This window comes from Agelaius phoeniceus, chromosome 1 (genome assembly GCF_051311805.1).
Source record: "Agelaius phoeniceus isolate bAgePho1 chromosome 1, bAgePho1.hap1, whole genome shotgun sequence".
Taxonomy (NCBI): domain Eukaryota; kingdom Metazoa; phylum Chordata; class Aves; order Passeriformes; family Icteridae; genus Agelaius; species Agelaius phoeniceus.
In genome coordinates, this window is record NC_135265.1 from 156178982 (window position 1) to 156195324 (window position 16343).

General features: G+C 68.3%; 1 protein-coding gene across 5 annotated transcripts; it reads right to left on the reverse strand.

Annotated features, from left to right (window-relative positions):
* Positions 1-4847: 4847 nt before the first annotated feature.
* PARP10 (poly(ADP-ribose) polymerase family member 10) lies at positions 4848-14626 on the reverse strand. Of its 5 annotated transcripts, none has more exons than XM_054638549.2 (10): positions 14444-14624; positions 13071-13304; positions 11496-11714; positions 9609-10165; positions 8934-9146; positions 8702-8837; positions 7611-8570; positions 7406-7542; positions 7160-7337; positions 4848-5432 (listed from the first exon to the last, which is right to left on the reverse strand). In XM_054638549.2, the coding sequence occupies exons 1-10, from the start codon at positions 14601-14603 to the stop codon at positions 5125-5127; spliced, it is 3102 nt and encodes a 1033-aa protein (XP_054494524.2). In that variant the 5' UTR covers positions 14604-14624; the 3' UTR covers positions 4848-5124. The 5 variants fall into 5 exon arrangements, with proteins under 5 accessions (XP_054494524.2, XP_054494533.2, XP_054494541.2 ...); XM_054638558.2 differs by having other exon boundaries at positions 7406-7539; positions 14444-14623; XM_054638566.2 differs by lacking the exon at positions 11496-11714.
* Between the last annotated feature and the right edge of the window lie 1717 nt (positions 14627-16343).

Sequence of the window (16343 nt, forward strand, 5' to 3'; positions counted from 1 at the left end):
CACCGGGCGTTTGCCGCGGCCGAGGCGCCATTTGCAGAAGCTCCGAACCCCGGAAAGTCACCGGGCCCGGCGCCACCGGGCCTGGCACCGGGACCCACCGGCATCACCGACACCACAGCGCCTGGCCCTCCCGAAGCCCTGGGACCCCGGTGCGACCGACATCACCGGCACCCCCAGACCCACGGGCGTCACCGGCACCCCCAGACCCATCGGCATCACCGGCACCCCCAGACCCACGGGCCCGGCACCCTCAGACCCATCGGCATCACCGGCACCCCCCAGACCCACGGGCATCACCGGCACCCCCCAGACCCATCGGCATCACCGGCACCCCCAGACCCATGGGGCCGGCACCCCCCAGACCCACGGGCACCACCGGCACCCCCCAGACCCACGGGCATCACCGGCACCCCCCAGACCCACGGGCGTCACCGGCACCCCCCAGACCCACCGGCATCACCGGCACCCTCAGACCCACGGGCATCACCGGCACCCCCAGACCCACGGGCATCACCGGCACCCCCAGACCCACCGGCATCACCGGCACCTCCAGACCCACCGGCATCACCGGCACCCCCCAAACCCATCGGCATCACCGGCACCCCCAGACCCACGGGCGTCACCGGCACCCCCAGACCCACCGGCATCACCGGCACCCCCGGCAGTGGGGTGGCGGCGGGGGGCGGGCGTGGGGAAGAGCTGGGGGGCGGGCGTGGGGGGGCAAAGTGAGGGGGAGCCGGCGGGGGCGGGCGTGGGGCACAGCGCGGTGCCAAGCCTGAGTCACCGGCTCCATCGCCCACGTCCCCCGAGCAGCCCCTCCACCCCAGGCCTGGCGCCGCCTCCCCGCACTGAAGGGGGGGTCACAGGGACCCCCCTGCCCCCAGACTCGGGCCTCAGCACCCAAACGCCCCTCGCAGCCCCAGCAGGGCCCCCCCGCGCCACCCTCCACGCCGCAGCCCCTCCTCCACCCCCCAGCCCTGCGGCAGCCCCGCGGCATCCTCCGATCCCCCCTCGCCCCCGCCGCTCCCGGCTCCACGAGGGAGTGGGCGAGGGGGGTCCCACGCGCGGGGACTCACCGAGCGCCACGATCTCCGCCAAGCCGCGCCGGGGGGGCATGACCGGGGGGGGAAACGGCGCCGGCACCGGGAGGGCTCCGGAGGGGATGCGGCACCGGCGGGGAGCACCGGCACCGGTACCGCGGGGGCTCCGGGGGAAAATGGCCCCGGCGGCTCCGCCCGCACCGGCACCGGCACCGGCTCCGGCTTCGCGGCGGGGGCGGGGCGGGGGGCGGGCAGCGGGGGGCGCCTCATCTCAGCGCCCCACCCTCCACAGCCGCGCACCCCGCGGGGGAGGCACCCCCGGAGCCCCGAGCGGGAAGGATTAACGCCGACCAGTGCTCCCAGTACAGGCAGAAACAGGGGCCAACCCCGGCCAGTGCTCCCAGTACAGCCAGAACCAGGGGCCAACGCCGACCAGTGCTCCCAGTACAGCCAGAACCAGGGACTAACCCCGGCCAGTGCTCCCAGCACAGCCAGAACCAGGGGCCAACCCCGGCCAGTGCTCCCAGTACAGCCAGAACCAGGGGCCAACCCCGGCCAGTGCTCCCAGTACAGCCAGAACCAGGGGCCAACCCCGGCCAGTGCTCCCAGTACAGGCAGAAACAGGGGCAACCCCTGACCAGTGCTCCCAGTACAGGCAGAAACAGGGGCCACCCCTGACCAGTGCTCCCAGTACAGCCAGCGCGGCACGGGTTAACTGTGACCAGCGCACCCAGTACACTCCGTACGGAGCAGGTTAACCCTCCCCTGCACACCCAATCCGCAGAGGATTTACTCTCCCCAGTACATCCAGTATGGAGAGGGTTAAGCCTGACCAGTGCTCCCAGTACACCGGGCCGGCAGGGGTTAACTGACCAGTACACCCAGTACACCCAGTCCGGAGAGGGTGGCTGTGACCAGCGCACCGAAAGCGGACAGGGTTAACCCTCGCCACTGCAACCAGTGTGGAGAGGGCGAACCCCGCCCAGCGCTCCCAGCGAGGCCGGTCCCGCCCCGCGCTCCCGCAGGGAAGTCCCGCAGCCGCTCGGCACCGCCCGCCCGGGCTGGGCGATCAATTGTGGGCCCAGCACCGGCCCAGCACCGGCCCAGCACCGGCACAGCACCGGCACAGCACCGGCACACCGCTGGCCCATCAGCGGCGCGTCTGACGGCGCCCGGCTGCCGCATTCAGAGCCCGGGGGAGCGCGGCCGCGGAGGGCTGAGATGGGAGCCCTGGCACGGCCCTGGCACGGCCCTGGCACGGTGCTCACACCCTGCCGGCCACCAGCCTCTCTTCTGGCCGGAGAACAGAGCACGGCTCCAGCCACCAGCGCCGCAGCAGAATGTCTGGTCTGGCGGCTGGGCAGGCTGGGGAGCCGCGGATCCCCTGCGGGGAGATGGGATTAGGGACGGGGATCAGCGCCGGGAACCAGTCCTGGGAGCCGGGGATCCGGCTGGGGAGATGGGACTGGGGACTGGGGTCAGCGCCGGAACCAGTGCTGGGAACCGGTGCCTTGATCCAGAGCTGGGGCTGGAACCAGAGCTGCTGTCAGGTCCCGGAGCTGGTGCCGAGAGCTGGAGCTGGTACCAGGAACAGGAGCTGGTACCAGGAACGGAAGCTGGTACCAGGATCTGGAAACCAGTGGGAACCAGAGCTGGTGCCAGGAACCGGAGCCGGTACCGGGCAAGGGAGCTGGAGCGGAGAACAGGCGCGTGTGCAGCCCCGCAGTGCGTGAGCACACCTGGGTGTGGTGGACACGGGTGGACACGGTGGACACGGGTGTGTCCAACCCGGTGGCTGCAGGCACGCCCCGGCGCAAGCACGGAAGTGTGCACAGAGAACACACCTGTGCGCACACACACACACACACACGCACGCACTGGGGCGGTCTCGGGGGCTTCCAAGACCCCCCGTGCCCCCCACCACATCCAGTTGCTGGCGTGGCGCAGCCCCCCGACCCCCAGCCCCATCGGGGCCATCGCGTGCCGAAGTGAGCCCGGCAACCCCAGCACCACCGCACCCACCCCGCGGGGCTCAGGGACCACCGAGCCCCCGGAGCGGGGAGGCGTCAGGACCCCCGGGACCCGACACCCGCACGGTGCAAGGTGGCACCCGCAGCGCCGAGGTCGGGACCCTCTCCGGGTCGCTCTGTCCCCTCCGCGGTACCTGCCCTGAGGGGGACAAGGCTCAGACCCCCACCCGCTCTCGCTGCGGCCGTACCGGGGCTGCCGCTCGCTCCGTCCGTCCGGATCCGGTGCTGGCGCAGCCGCTCCTCCCGCGGTCATGTGCCGGTGCCGGCACGGGCGCAGGGAGCGAATCCCCCGGCCAGAGCCGGACAAAGGGCCCTTTTCAGCCGCGCTGGGCCCCGCGGGCCCCTCGGCGTCAGGGGACAAAGGTCCGGCACGCTTGGCACCGGCAGCGCCGGGCACTCCCCGCTCGGGGCACCCGCGGGGCGCGGGGCACCGGACTCCGCAGAGGGGGGTGGGCGTGCGGCCAGGACCCCTCCTGCACCCCCGACCCTCCGGGCTCTCACCTTCATCCGCCGGCGCTCCGCGGGGAGCGGGGCTGGCGCCACGTGCGCGGGGCTGGCACGGCTGGCACGGTGCCCGCCGGGATCCCAGCGCTGGCACACGTCAGCGGGGCTGGCACACGCCGGCGCGGTGCCACCGCACCCTGCCCGGGAGCCGCCCGCGCCCGCGGGGCCGGGGCCGCTGGTGCCACCCTTGTGCCCACTCCCTTCTGCCGCTGGTGTCACACTCGTGCCCACCCCGTGTGGGGTCCCCAAAGGGGCGCGGGGGTCACCGAGACCCCCAGCCCTGTGTTCAGCCACCTGGGGCATCTAAGTGGGCAACATGGGCATGGAGGGGACGCTGGGCACCCCCGCCTCACCCTGCCGCTGCCTGCTGGCGGATCTCACCCTGCCAGCACTGCCCACGGTGGGGGCTCTGCCCACACCCACAGGGTGGGCACCCGGGGGCCCCCCAGCACAGCTCGGGGTGCAGGGGGACAGAGGAACAGGCAGGGAGCAGGGAAGAGGTAGGCAGGGAGCAGGATACAGGTAGGGAGGAGGCAGGGAGCAGGTGGGGAGCAGGCAGGGAGCAGGTAGGAAAGAGGTGGGGAGCAGGGAGGAAGCAGGGAGCAGGTGGGGAGCAGGGAGGAAGCAGGCAGAGAGCAGGATACAGGTAGGGAGGAGGGAGGAAGCAGGGAGGAGGCAGGCAGGGAGCAGGATACAGGTAGGTGCAGGCAGGGAGCAGGTGAGGAGCAGGAAGGGTGCAAGAAGCAGGCAGAAGTGCAGGAGTGGCCAGGTCCAGCCCTGGGGTGGCCCAGAGCCACCACCCAGCACAGCCACCTCACTGGGGGACACAGCACCCACACAGAGCCAGGCTCCAGCCTGATCCCAGTGCTCCCAGTTGGGTCTGGGACCCCACCCACCCCAATGCCAGTGCTTCCAGTTGGGTCTGGGACCCCATCCACCCCAATCCCAGTGCTCTCAGTTGGGTCTGGGACCCCATCCACCCCACTCCCAGTGCTCCCAGTTGGGTCTGGGACCCCACCCACCCCAATGCCAGTGCTCCCAGTTGGGTCTGGGACCCCATCCACCCCAATGCCAGTGCTCCCAGTTGGGTCTGGGACCCCACCCACCCCAATGCCAGTGCTCCCAGTTGGGTCTGGGACCCCACCCACCCCAATGCCAGTGCTCCCAGCTGGGACTGAGACATTCCCCCTATTCCAATGCTCCCAGCTGGGACTGCAACTTCTCCTCCCCTCTCCCAGTCCCCCCTCAATCCCAGCCATGCAAAAGGCTCCAATTTATTTAAAATTCCAAATTTTATTTGCAGTTTTATTCCAAATTTCACTGGTGTCACACGGGTGACCCAAAGTCCTCCTGCCCACCTCCTGCCCTGGCACGGGGTGCCCAGGAGCATCCCCAAGGGAGGATCCCCCAACTCTGAGCTCCTGGGCAGGGCAGGAACATCTCTGCACACCTCGAGCCCCTGGACACCGTAACCCCCGCTTTGGCACCAGTGCCAGGGGACGCCGAGAGGATAAAAAGGGGTCCTTGGGGCAGAGCCCCTGCCGGGGGGCTCAGAGGGGGCCCCCGTGGCGGCTGCGGCAGGTGATGAGGTACTGCGGGTAGGCCTGGGTGTCGTTGAAGATGACGAAGATGTCGGGCTGCCGCGGGTCATCCACCACGCTGTGGAAGCGCCGGGGCGCCGCGGAGCCCTCGCGCAGAGGGGGTGCCTGCAGCCCCGGCTGCCCGGCCGCGAACTCCCCGGTCAGCACCTTGGCCACGAAGATGAACTTGGTGCCGTTGGCGCTGGGCGGCGAGTAGCGGTCCCGCGCCGAGATGGCCGCGCGCGCCGCGAAGTAAACGCCGCAGCCGTAGAGCGTGGCTGAGGGGACGGGCATCAGCCGGGGCACGGGGGTGTGCCAGCGGCACCGGGAGCACATCGGCACCCCGGGGCCACACCGGCACCCAATTCCAGACCGAGGGCACCGTGCCCTCCTTGGCACCCCATTCCCATCCTCCCATGATTACCCTGTTCCTGAACAAATGGCACCGTGCCCACTTCACCACCCATTCCACACCAAGGGTACCATACCCACCTTTACCACTCTATTCCACACTGACGGCACCGTGCCCACCTTGGCACCCCATTCCCATCCTCCCATGATCACCCTGTTCCTGTGCAAATGGCACTGTGCCCACCTCACCACCCCATTCCACACTGAGGGCACCGTGCCCACCTTGGAAACCCCTTCCCATCCTCCCATGATCACCCTGTTCCTGTGCAAATGTGCCCACCTCACCATCCCATTCCTACACCAATGGCACTGTGCCTACCTTGGAATCTCATTCCCATTCACCCATGATCACCCTATTCCTGAGCAAATAGCACTGTGCCCATCTCATCACTCTGTTCCTGCACCGAGGGCACTGTGCCCTCCTTGGCACCCCATTCTCATGACCTCTTGATCACTCTATTCCTGTGCAAATGTGACCACCTCACCATGCCATTCCTACACCAACAGCCTCCTAGGCATGCACCCATGATCATCCTATTCCTGTGCACCAATGGCCCCCATCCCATGCACCCCTGTTCCTGTGCAATTGGCACCATGCCCACCTCACCACCCCGTTCCCACATCGAGGGCACTGGCCCAGCTTGGCACCCCATTCCCATGCACCCATGATCACCCTATTACTGAGCAACAGCCCCCATGCCCACCTCACCACCCTATTCCACACCACTGGCACCGTGCCCACCTTGGCACCCCATTCCCATCCACCCATGATTGCTCTGTTCCTGTGCAAACAGCACCATGCCCACCTCACCACCCCATTCCACACCAAGGGCACTGTGCCCTCCTTGGCACCCCATTCCCATCCACCCATGATCACCCTATTCCTGTGCAAATGGCACTGTGCCCACCTCACCACCCCGTTCCCACACTGAGGGCACTGTGCCCTCCTTGGCACCCCATTCCCATGCCAATGGCACCCAGGGCTCTGTTCCCATGTTGTCAGCACCATGCCCAGAAGGACACCCTGTTCCCATGCCAATGACACCATGCCCCCCCTTGGTGCCCTGTTCCCATGCCAATGACACCATACCCCCCCTTGGTGCCCTGTTCCCATGCCAATGACACCATGCCCCCGCTTGGTGCCCTGTTCCCATGCTGATGGCACCGTGCCCCCCCTTGGTGCCCTGTTCCCATGCCAATGACACCATACCCCCCCTTGGTGCCCTGTCCCCATGCCAATGACACCATGCCCCCCCTTGGTGCCCTGTTCCCATGCTGATGGCACCGTGCCCCCCCTTGGTGCCCTGTTCCCATGCCAATGACACCATGCCCCCCCTTGGTGCCCTGTTCCCATGCTGATGGCACCGTGCCCCCCCTTGGTGCCCTGTTCCCATGCCAATGACACCATGCCCCCCCCGGTGCCCTGCTCCCATGCCAATGACACCATGCCCCCCCCGGTGCCCTTTTCCCATGCCGATGACACTGTGCCCCCCCTTGGTGCCCTGTTCCCATGCTGATGGCACCGTGCCCCCCCTTGGTGCCCCGTTCCCACACCAAGGGCACCCCTGGTCGCCCCCACATGCCCAGCGCTCACCGTTCTTCCCGCAGAAGCTGCGGTTGAAGCCGTGCAGGCAGATCTCGCAGCTGGAGGCCTTGGTGGTGCCGTGGAAGAGGACGCGCTCCACGGTGGTGCCGGCGGCGCAGGCGCGCTTCACGCTGCCCTTCTTCAGCTGGTACTGCTTGTACAGCACTGGATGGATCAGCTTCTGCACCTGCTGGGCCCTGCCGTGTTACTGCTGTGCCACGGGGACACCCCGGGGTCCCCCGTGCCCAGCCCCACCTGCACGACGCTGATCTGGCTGTGCAGCTCCTCCAGAGTGCTGCAGAAGTGGCGCACTGTGTCAGCGAACTCCTCTGAGTCCTCAGCCAGCGCCATCAGCCGCACCTCCTCCTCCAGCCCAGCCACCTCTGGCCCTGCTGGACAAAGCCCCGGTAAGCATGGGCACAGCGAGGGGCACGGCTGGCCCCACGGCACCCACACGCACCGAGCAGGAAGAAGGTGCTGTCCAGCGGGGGCTGGCTGCGGGAGACGGGCACGGCGCGGGCACTGCCGATGTCGAACTCCTCCATGTGCTCCAAATCCACGGTGAAGGGTCGCCCATCCAGCACCAGATCCAGCCGGTGCTCCTGGCGCGACCAGGCCTGCTCCAGCAGCGCCGCTGCCTCGGGGGCGTAGAGGACAGCGGTGCCAGAGGGGTCCCAGCGCACCCAGTGCGCAGTGGCGGCGGTGGCGGCGGTGGCAGCGGTGGCAGCGGAGCGGGTCATGGCACTGCCCTGGCACTGCCCTGGCAATGGCAGGCGGTGGAGCAGCGAGGCGAGCTCTCGGGCGGCTGGGGCCGTGTAGTCGGCGAAGCCGCGCAGCGTGGCGGTGTCCCCGCGCAGGCTGAGCTGCACGGCGTGCCGGCACCGCAGCAGGGCCAGCGCGCAGTGGCCGGCGGCCGGCAGCGCCCGCAGCCGCTCGCTTGCCACGTCCTGCGCCCGCTGCTGCTCCGCCAGCGCCCGCTCCAGCTCCCGCGCCGCCGCCGAGGCGTCCCGCTCGGAGGAGCAGAACACCGTCACCCGCGCCGCGTCCGCCGCCTGCAGCACCTCCTCCAGCGAGGCCTCCAGCGCGGCCAGCAGCCTGGCATCCTCCTGAGCCTGCTCCTGCTCCTGCTCCCGGCTGTAGGAGCGCAGGGACAGAGCCGTGGCGCGCGCCAGCTCCTCCTGCTCGTGTCTCGCGTGGTCCATGGAGTACTGGATGGCCAGAGCCATCTGCACCTCCTCCTCCTCCTCCTCCACGCCGGTGTCCAACAGCAGCTCCTTGGCACCGTCCCCACCGGCCGCACAGATGAACGCGGCGTTGGGGTCCCGCTCATCACCAGGGACGGTGTCAGGCCACGGGTCGGGGCTGCCACGGCTGTCGGTGTCACTCGGGCGCAGCGCTGCCAGCACCTCCTGGATCTCCTCTGTGGGAGCAGCAGGGTGTCAGCCGTGAGGCCCCCTCGCCATGTCCTGGGGGAGGACCAGCACCCGTGGCCCCCTCATCCCACCGCAGCACCCGCAGAGAGGGCACCAAAGTGGCACCCTCGCCCCTCACCTGCGCTGGAATGGAAGCCGTGGCCACCACCATCACCATCGCCATCAGCAGCGGCATTGTGGCCCTCAGGCAGGTCCTGGTGCCAGGAGTGTGGCCGAGGCTCCCTGCTTGGGGGCAGCAGCTCCTCCAGCTCCAGCTGTGGGGATCAAGGGTGGCATCACCAACGCTGCGCAGCAGGGACCAGCACAACGGCACCCGCTTGCCAGACCCCTCCCTCCCCACGAGGCTGCACCTGGGGATCTGGAGGGCTCCAGGGTTCACCGTCCAGCTGGATGACGCACTGGAAGCGGCTCTCCAGCTGCTGCAGGAGGCTCTGCCCAGCCACGTCCCACAGGAAGCGGGCAACGCCAGGGAAGCGCAGGGCTGCGGGGTGCGAGGCCACAGAGTCCAGCAGGCTCTGCAGGAAATCCGCCACGGCCTGGCACCGGCCTGGCTCCCCGCTCACCTGTCAGGGGATGGGCAAAGGGTCAGCACCTGGGCACCAGCGCCTGCCCAGCTCCCCACTCACCTGCAGGCAGCGTGGGCAGCACCACGGGGCTGGCAGCCCCTGGCAACAGGATGTGCCATGAGCACAGGGAGGTGGGAGAGCAGCAGAGACCCCTGCTCACACCCCTGCCTGTACCTGCCCACCCCTGCCTGTACCTGCCCACCCCTGCCTGTACCTGCCCACACCTGCCTGCACCTGCCCACACCGGTCTGTACCTGCCCACACCGGCCTGCACCTGCTTGCACCTGCGCACACCTGCCTGCACCTGCCCACACCTGCCTGCACTGCTGCCTGTACCTGCCCACATCTGTCTGCACCTGCCTGCACCTGCCCACACCCCTGCACTCGATGATCTTCAAGGTCTCTTCCAACCTAGTCATCCTATGAATTCTGTCACTTCTACCCCTGCCTGCAGCTCACCCGGAACCCAGAGATGTCCCCCCCCTCCAGTGGCAGCAGGGACACTTCGGGGACGCTGCTGAGCATGTCCTGGTAGTGCTGCTGCAGGTAGCGCACGGCTCCCGGCTCCGCTGGCACCAGCACCTCATCCTGCACCGACACCGCTGGCACCGGCTCTGGCACCACCACTGACAGGGGCCTGGGGGCTTGGGCCTGGCTGGGCACAGCCCTGAACCCCTCTGTGTCCTTGTCCCTGCTGGGGAAGGTGTTTGGGGGCTGCCCCGGCCCTGGGTGTGATGCTGGTGCTGCCGGTGCTGGCGCTGTGTCTGGTGTGGGGTTCGTGTGTGCCACGGTGGGGTCTGAGGATGGCACTGAGTCCGGCGGGCAATCTGTGTCCAGCAAGGGCTCCCTGACCAGCAGGGGCTCCACGTCAGGAGGAGAGGCCCTGTCCGGAGCGGGGACAGCATCCAGGGGCACGTCCGTGTTCTCCTCCAGCAGCTCCAGGAAGGGAAAGTGGGGAGTGAGCTCCAGCACCGTGTCCTGAAGCCGGTGTGGCCTCTGCAGCACCCGCTCTGCGTCTGTGGGGACAAAGGGACGGGCAGCTGGTGGCACAGAGCAGCTCCCTGTGCTCCCATGATCACCCTGTTCCTGTGCAAATGGTACCATGCCCAGCTTGGCACCCCCTTCCCATCCACCCATGATCACCCTGATCCTGTGCAAATAGCACTGTGCCCACCTTGGCACCCCATCCCACACCAAGGGCACCGTGCCCACCTTGGCACCCCACTCCACACCAAGGGCACCGTGCCCTCCTTGGCACCCCATTCCCATGCACCCATGATCAGCCTGTTCCTGGGCAAATGGCACCAAGCCTACCTCACAACCCTGTTCCCGCACCAAGGGCACTGTGCCCTCCTTGGCACCCCCTTCCCATCCACTCATGATCACCCTGTTCCTGTGCAAATGGCACCGTGCCCACCTTGGCACCCCATTCCACACTGAGGGCACCGTGCCCACCTCACCACCCCTTTCCCTGCACCCATGATCACCCTGTGCAAATAGCACTGTGCCCACCTCACCACCCCATTCCTGCATGACAGGCACTGTGCCCACCTTGGCACCCCATTCCCATGCACCCATGATCACCCTGTTCCTGTGCAAATGGCACCGTGCCAACCTCACCACCCCATTCCACACTGAGGGCACTGTGTGCACCTTGGCACCTCACTCCCATTCACCCATGATCACCCTGTTCCTGTGCAAATGGCACTGTGCCCAGTTTGATCACCCATGCCCCCATGATCAGCCTATTCCTGAGCAAATAGCACCATGCCCACCTTAACAACCTCATTCCACACCACGGGCACCTTGGCACCCCCTTCCCTATTGATCACCCTATTCCTGAGAAAATGGCACTGTCCCCACCTCACCACCCCATTCCACACTGAGGGCACCGTGCCCACCTCACCACCCCTTTCCCATGCACCCATGATCACCCTGTACAAATGCCAGCATGCTCACATCACTACCCCATTCCTGCATGAAGGGCACTGTGCCCACCTTGGCACCCCATTCCTGTGCCCCCATGATCACCCTGTTCCTGTGCAAACGGCACCATGCCCACCTCACCACCCCATTCCATGCCCAAGGCACTGTGCCCACCTTGGCACCCCATTCCCATGCCCCCATGATCACGCTGTTCCTGAGCAAATGGCACTGTGCCCACCTTGGCACCCCTTTCCCATGCCCACATGATCACCCTGTTCCTGTGCAAATGGCACCATGCCCACCTCACCACCCCATTCCACACTGAGGGCACTGTGCCCTGCTTGGCACCCCGTTCCCATGCCCCCACAATCACCCCATTCCTGTATAAATGGCCCTGGCACCCTGGCACCATGCCCTCACCTGCCGGCTCCTGGAAGGTGACGATGGCCCCGCGTCCCCCTGGCAGCAGCCGCACGTCGCTGACGCGGCCGCCGCCGCTGCGCCGGTTCTCAAAGTAGAGCTCGAGCAGGTCCCGGCCCAGCACCGGCCCCGCTGCCCTCACCAGCACCGCGGGGCTCCGTGGCACCCGCAGCAGCGCCAGCCCCTGCCGCCGTGCCCGCTGCTCCGCCGATGCCAGCTCTGCGGCACGGGCAGTGCTGGCACCGCATGCCATGGCCGTGCCACTGTGCCTCCGTGGCCGTGTCACGGCCCCCACCATGGCACTGTCACTGCCCCCGCCATGGCCCCACCACTGCCTCCACCATGGCACTGTCACTGCCCCTGCCATGGCCCCACCACTGCCTCCACCATGGCCCTGCCACCACCCCTGCCATGGCCCTGCCACCGCCTCCACCATGGCCATGCCACCGCCCCCACCATGGCCCTGCCACCACGTCCCCATGGCTGTGTCACGGCCCCCACCATGGCACTGTCACCACCCCCGCCATGGCCCTGCCACTGCCCCCACCATGGCCGTACCACTGCCTCCACCATGGCCCTGCCCCCGCCCCCACCATGGCTGTGCCACCGCCCCTACCATGGCACTGTCACCGCCCCCACCAGGGCCCCACCACTGCCCCCACCATGGCCCTGCCACCCCCCCCACCATGGCCCTGCCACTGCGTCCCCATGGCCGTACCACTGCCTCCACCATGGCCCTGCCACCACGTCCCCATGGCCCTGCCACTGCCCCCACCATGGCTGTGCCACCGCCCCTACCATGGCACTGTCACCGCCCCCACCAGGGCCCTGCCACCGCCCCCACCATGGCCATGCCACCGCCCCCACCATGGCCCTGCCACCGCCCCCACCATGGCACTGTCATTGCCCCCACCATGGCCCTGCCACCGCCCCCACCATGGCCCTGCCACCGCGTCCCTATGGCTGTGTCACTGCCCCCACCATGGCCCTGCCATTGCCCCTATGGCGCTGTCATACCCGGGGCTGGGCACCTGGCAGAACCCATGCCCCAAAATGCCACCCTGGTGTCCCACCCAGACCATCAGCCCCCCCCAACACTCCCACCCCTGGTGCCAGGGCACCCAGCAGAACCCGTGCCCCAAAATGCCACCCCGGTGTTCCCTCTAGAATCCCCAGCCCATCAGCCCCCTGCCCCCCGAATACTCCCACCCCTGGCACCACTGTCCCCCCACCCACCCCTCAGCAGCCTGACCCTCCCACCCCAGCCCCCATATCCCCACCTCATTGCCCCTGGCAGCTCCACCCCATCTCCTCTGCCCTCCACACCACCACCCCCAACATCCCCATCCCACCCTGGTGTCCCCCCCAGACCCCCCAGCCCATCAGCCCCTGCCCCCCCAGTACTCCCACCACTGGCACCATTGCCCACCCCTCAGCAGCCACCCCAGCCCCTGTATCCCCACACAATTGCCCCCCAACCCCCTGGCAGCTCCATCCCATCTCCTCTGCCCTCCACACCCCCACCCCTGACACCCCCCTCCCACCCTGGTGCCCCCCCAGTGTCCCCAGTCCCACCTGGGGGGCTCAGGGGGTCCTGCAGCCGCAGCAGGCTCCAGCCGGGCACCGAGCGCTGGCACAGGGTGACAGTGCCAGGGGACACCCCCAGCAGGGTCCCCAGGTGCTCAGAGGGGGTCCCGGGCTCCAGACCCCGCAGCAGCAGGTGGCAGGGGTCCCAGGGGGGGGCCGGGCGCACCCCCAGCTCGGCCCCCCCGAGCCTGTGGCTGCCGTGGGCCAACACGTTCTGTGCATCTGGGGAGGGAAGCCCGGGTCACCGGGGGCTCAGCCAGCACCCCCTCATCCCCCGGGGCACAGCACTGCCCACCAGTGCTCCCAGTGAGGCTGGGAACCCCCCCCACCCCATCCCAGTGGGGCTGGGAACCCCCACACCCCATCCCAGTGGGGCTGGGAACCCTCATATTCTATCCCAGTGGGGATGGGAACCCCCACACTCCATCCCAGTGGGGCTGGGATCCCCACACCCCATCCCAGTGGGGCTGGGATCCCCACACTCCATCCCAGTGGGGCTGGGATCCCTCATATTCTATCCCAGTGGGGATGGGAACCCCCCCACCCCATCCCAGTGGGGCTGGGATCCCTCATATCCTATCCCAGTGGGGCTGGGATCCCCACACTCCATCCCAGTGGGGCTGGGAACCCCCACACCCCATCCCAGTGGGGCTGGGATCCCCACACCCCATCCCAGTGGGGCTGGGATCCCCACATCTTATCCCAGTGGGGCTGGGATCCCTCATATCCTATCCCAGTGGGGCTGGGATCCCTCATATCCTATCCCAGTGGGGCTGGGATCCCCACACTCCATCCAGTGGGGCTGGGATCCCACATATCCTATCCCAGTGAGGCTGGGAACCCCCACACTCCATCCCAGTAGGGCTGGGAACTCTATCCCAGTGCTCCCAGTGGAACTGGGATCCCCCACACCCTATTGCAGTGCTCCCAGTGGGACTGGGAGCTCCGAACACAATCCCAGTGCTCCCAGTAGGAAATGGGCCCCTCACACCCTATCCCAGTGCTCCCAGTGGTGCTGCCAGCTCCAAACACAATCCCAGCATACCCAGTGGGACTGGGATCCCCCCCAACCCTATCCCAGTGCTCCTAGTAGGACTGGGATCTCCTACACCCTATCCCAGTGCTCCCAGTGGGACTGGGAGCTCTAATCCCAATCCCAGTGGTCCCAGTGGGACTGACACCCCCCAATCCCATCCCAGTGATCCCAATGGGACTGAGACCCCCAAATCCCACCCCGGTGCTCCCAGCTGGAACTGAGACCCCCAAATCCCACCCCGGTGCTCCCAGTGGGACTGAGACCCCCAAATCGCACCCCGGTGCTCCCAGCTGGAACCGGGGCACGCCCCCCTACCCACGCTTACCCTGGGGGTCCTCGAAGGTGAGGAAGAGGAGGGGCCCGAGGCGCTGGCAGCTCTGCACGGGCCCCCCGCCCGAGCGCCGCCGGCTCTCGAAGTACAGCACCAGCAGCTCCTCGGGGGCGTCGGGGGGGACCCCCCGCACCTCCAGCACCCCCCCGGCCATCCTGGGGCACACACACGTTCGGGGCTGGGTTCCGTTACACCCCCTGCCCCCCAATCCGCCGGGACCCCCCGTGACCCCAAACCCCCTCCCCAAACCCCCTGTCCGTGCTCCCCCCGCACCCCCGTACCGAGGGCTCCCCCGGGCCCGGGTCCGCAGGGTGGAACCCCCCTGTAGCCACAAGCAGGGACCCCCCCACCTCAGGGCCGGACCCCCCGATCGCCCCGGACCCCCCAGCCCCATGGGGGGGTCTCACCCCCCTGCAGACCCCCCACCCCAGGGCCGGACCCCCCGATCGCCCCCGATCGCCCCGGACCTCCCCAGCCCCGTGGGGATCCCACACCCCCCGGCAGGGCCCCCCCATCCCGCACCGGACCGGGACCCCCGATCGCCCCCCGGATCCCCCCAGCCCCGTGGGGGTCCCCACACCCCCCGGCAGGGCCCCCCCACCCCGCGGGGCAGGGCCCCCCCACGCACCGGACGCTGCGAGGCTCCGCCCCGGCCAAGAACCGAAACCGAAACGGGACCAAAACGGGAAGGGGAAGGGCGGGGGGCGGGACCGGGGTGCGGACACGGGACGGCTCCCACGCGCGACGCGGGGACGCGGGGCCGGCCCGCAGAGGGGGCCCAGGGACCGCGGGACCGGCCACACGCGGGACGCGGGAGCAGCAGCACGGGTGACAGGGGGACAAGTGACTGTCCCTTGTGCGTGACCGGCCCCACGAGTGACCAGGGGACACGGAACTGACCCCAGATGTGGCGAGGGGACACGGAAAAAGCGCCTCGGGTGACAGGGGTACACGGGAATGACTGGCCCCACGAGTGACCAGGGACACGGAAGTGACCCCAGATGTGACGAGGGGACACGGGAGAATCCCCACGGATGACAGGGGTACACGGGTCCGTCCCCGAGAATGACACGGGGACACGGCTCCAGCCACGCAGGCGACAGAGGGACAACTGATTGTCCCTCGTGTGTGATAGGGGACCCGTGACGAGCCCCACGAGTGACCAGGGGACACGGGACTGACCCCAGATGTGACAAGGGGACACGGAATAAGCCCCACAGAGATACAGGATAATGACATAGGCGCACGGGGCATCCCCAGGGGTGACAGGGGGACCCGTGGCTGTCCCTCGTGCGTGACCGAGGGATCCGTGACCAGCCCCACGAGCGACCAGGGGGACACAGAACTGACCCCAGCCGCAAGAAAGGGGCACGGAATAAGCCCCACAGGCCGTACACGAGAATGACGTAGGCACACAGGCCATCCCCAGGGGTGACAGGGGGACACGTGGCTGTCCCTTATGCGTCACCGCGGGCGCGTGACCGTCCCCACGAGCGACCAGGGGACACGGGACTGATCTCAGAAGCGATAAGGGGACATGGAAAAAGCCCCACAGGGGATACACAAGAATGACATAGGCACACAGGCCATCCCCAGGGTGACAGAGGGACACGTGGCCGTCCCTCGCGAGTCACCAGGGGACTCCTGACCAGCCCCACGAGTGACCAGGGGACATGGGACTGACCCCAGAGGCGATAGGGGACACGGAAAAAGCCCCACAAGTTACACGAGAATGACGTAGACACACGGGCCACCCCCAGGGGTGACAGGGGGTCACGTGGCCGTCCCCTGCGCGTCACCGCGGACGCGTGACCGTCCCCACGCGTGACGCGGCGGCGCCGGGGCCGCCCGCGACGAGTGCGCGCTGCCGCCACCAGGGGGCGCTCTGCTGCGC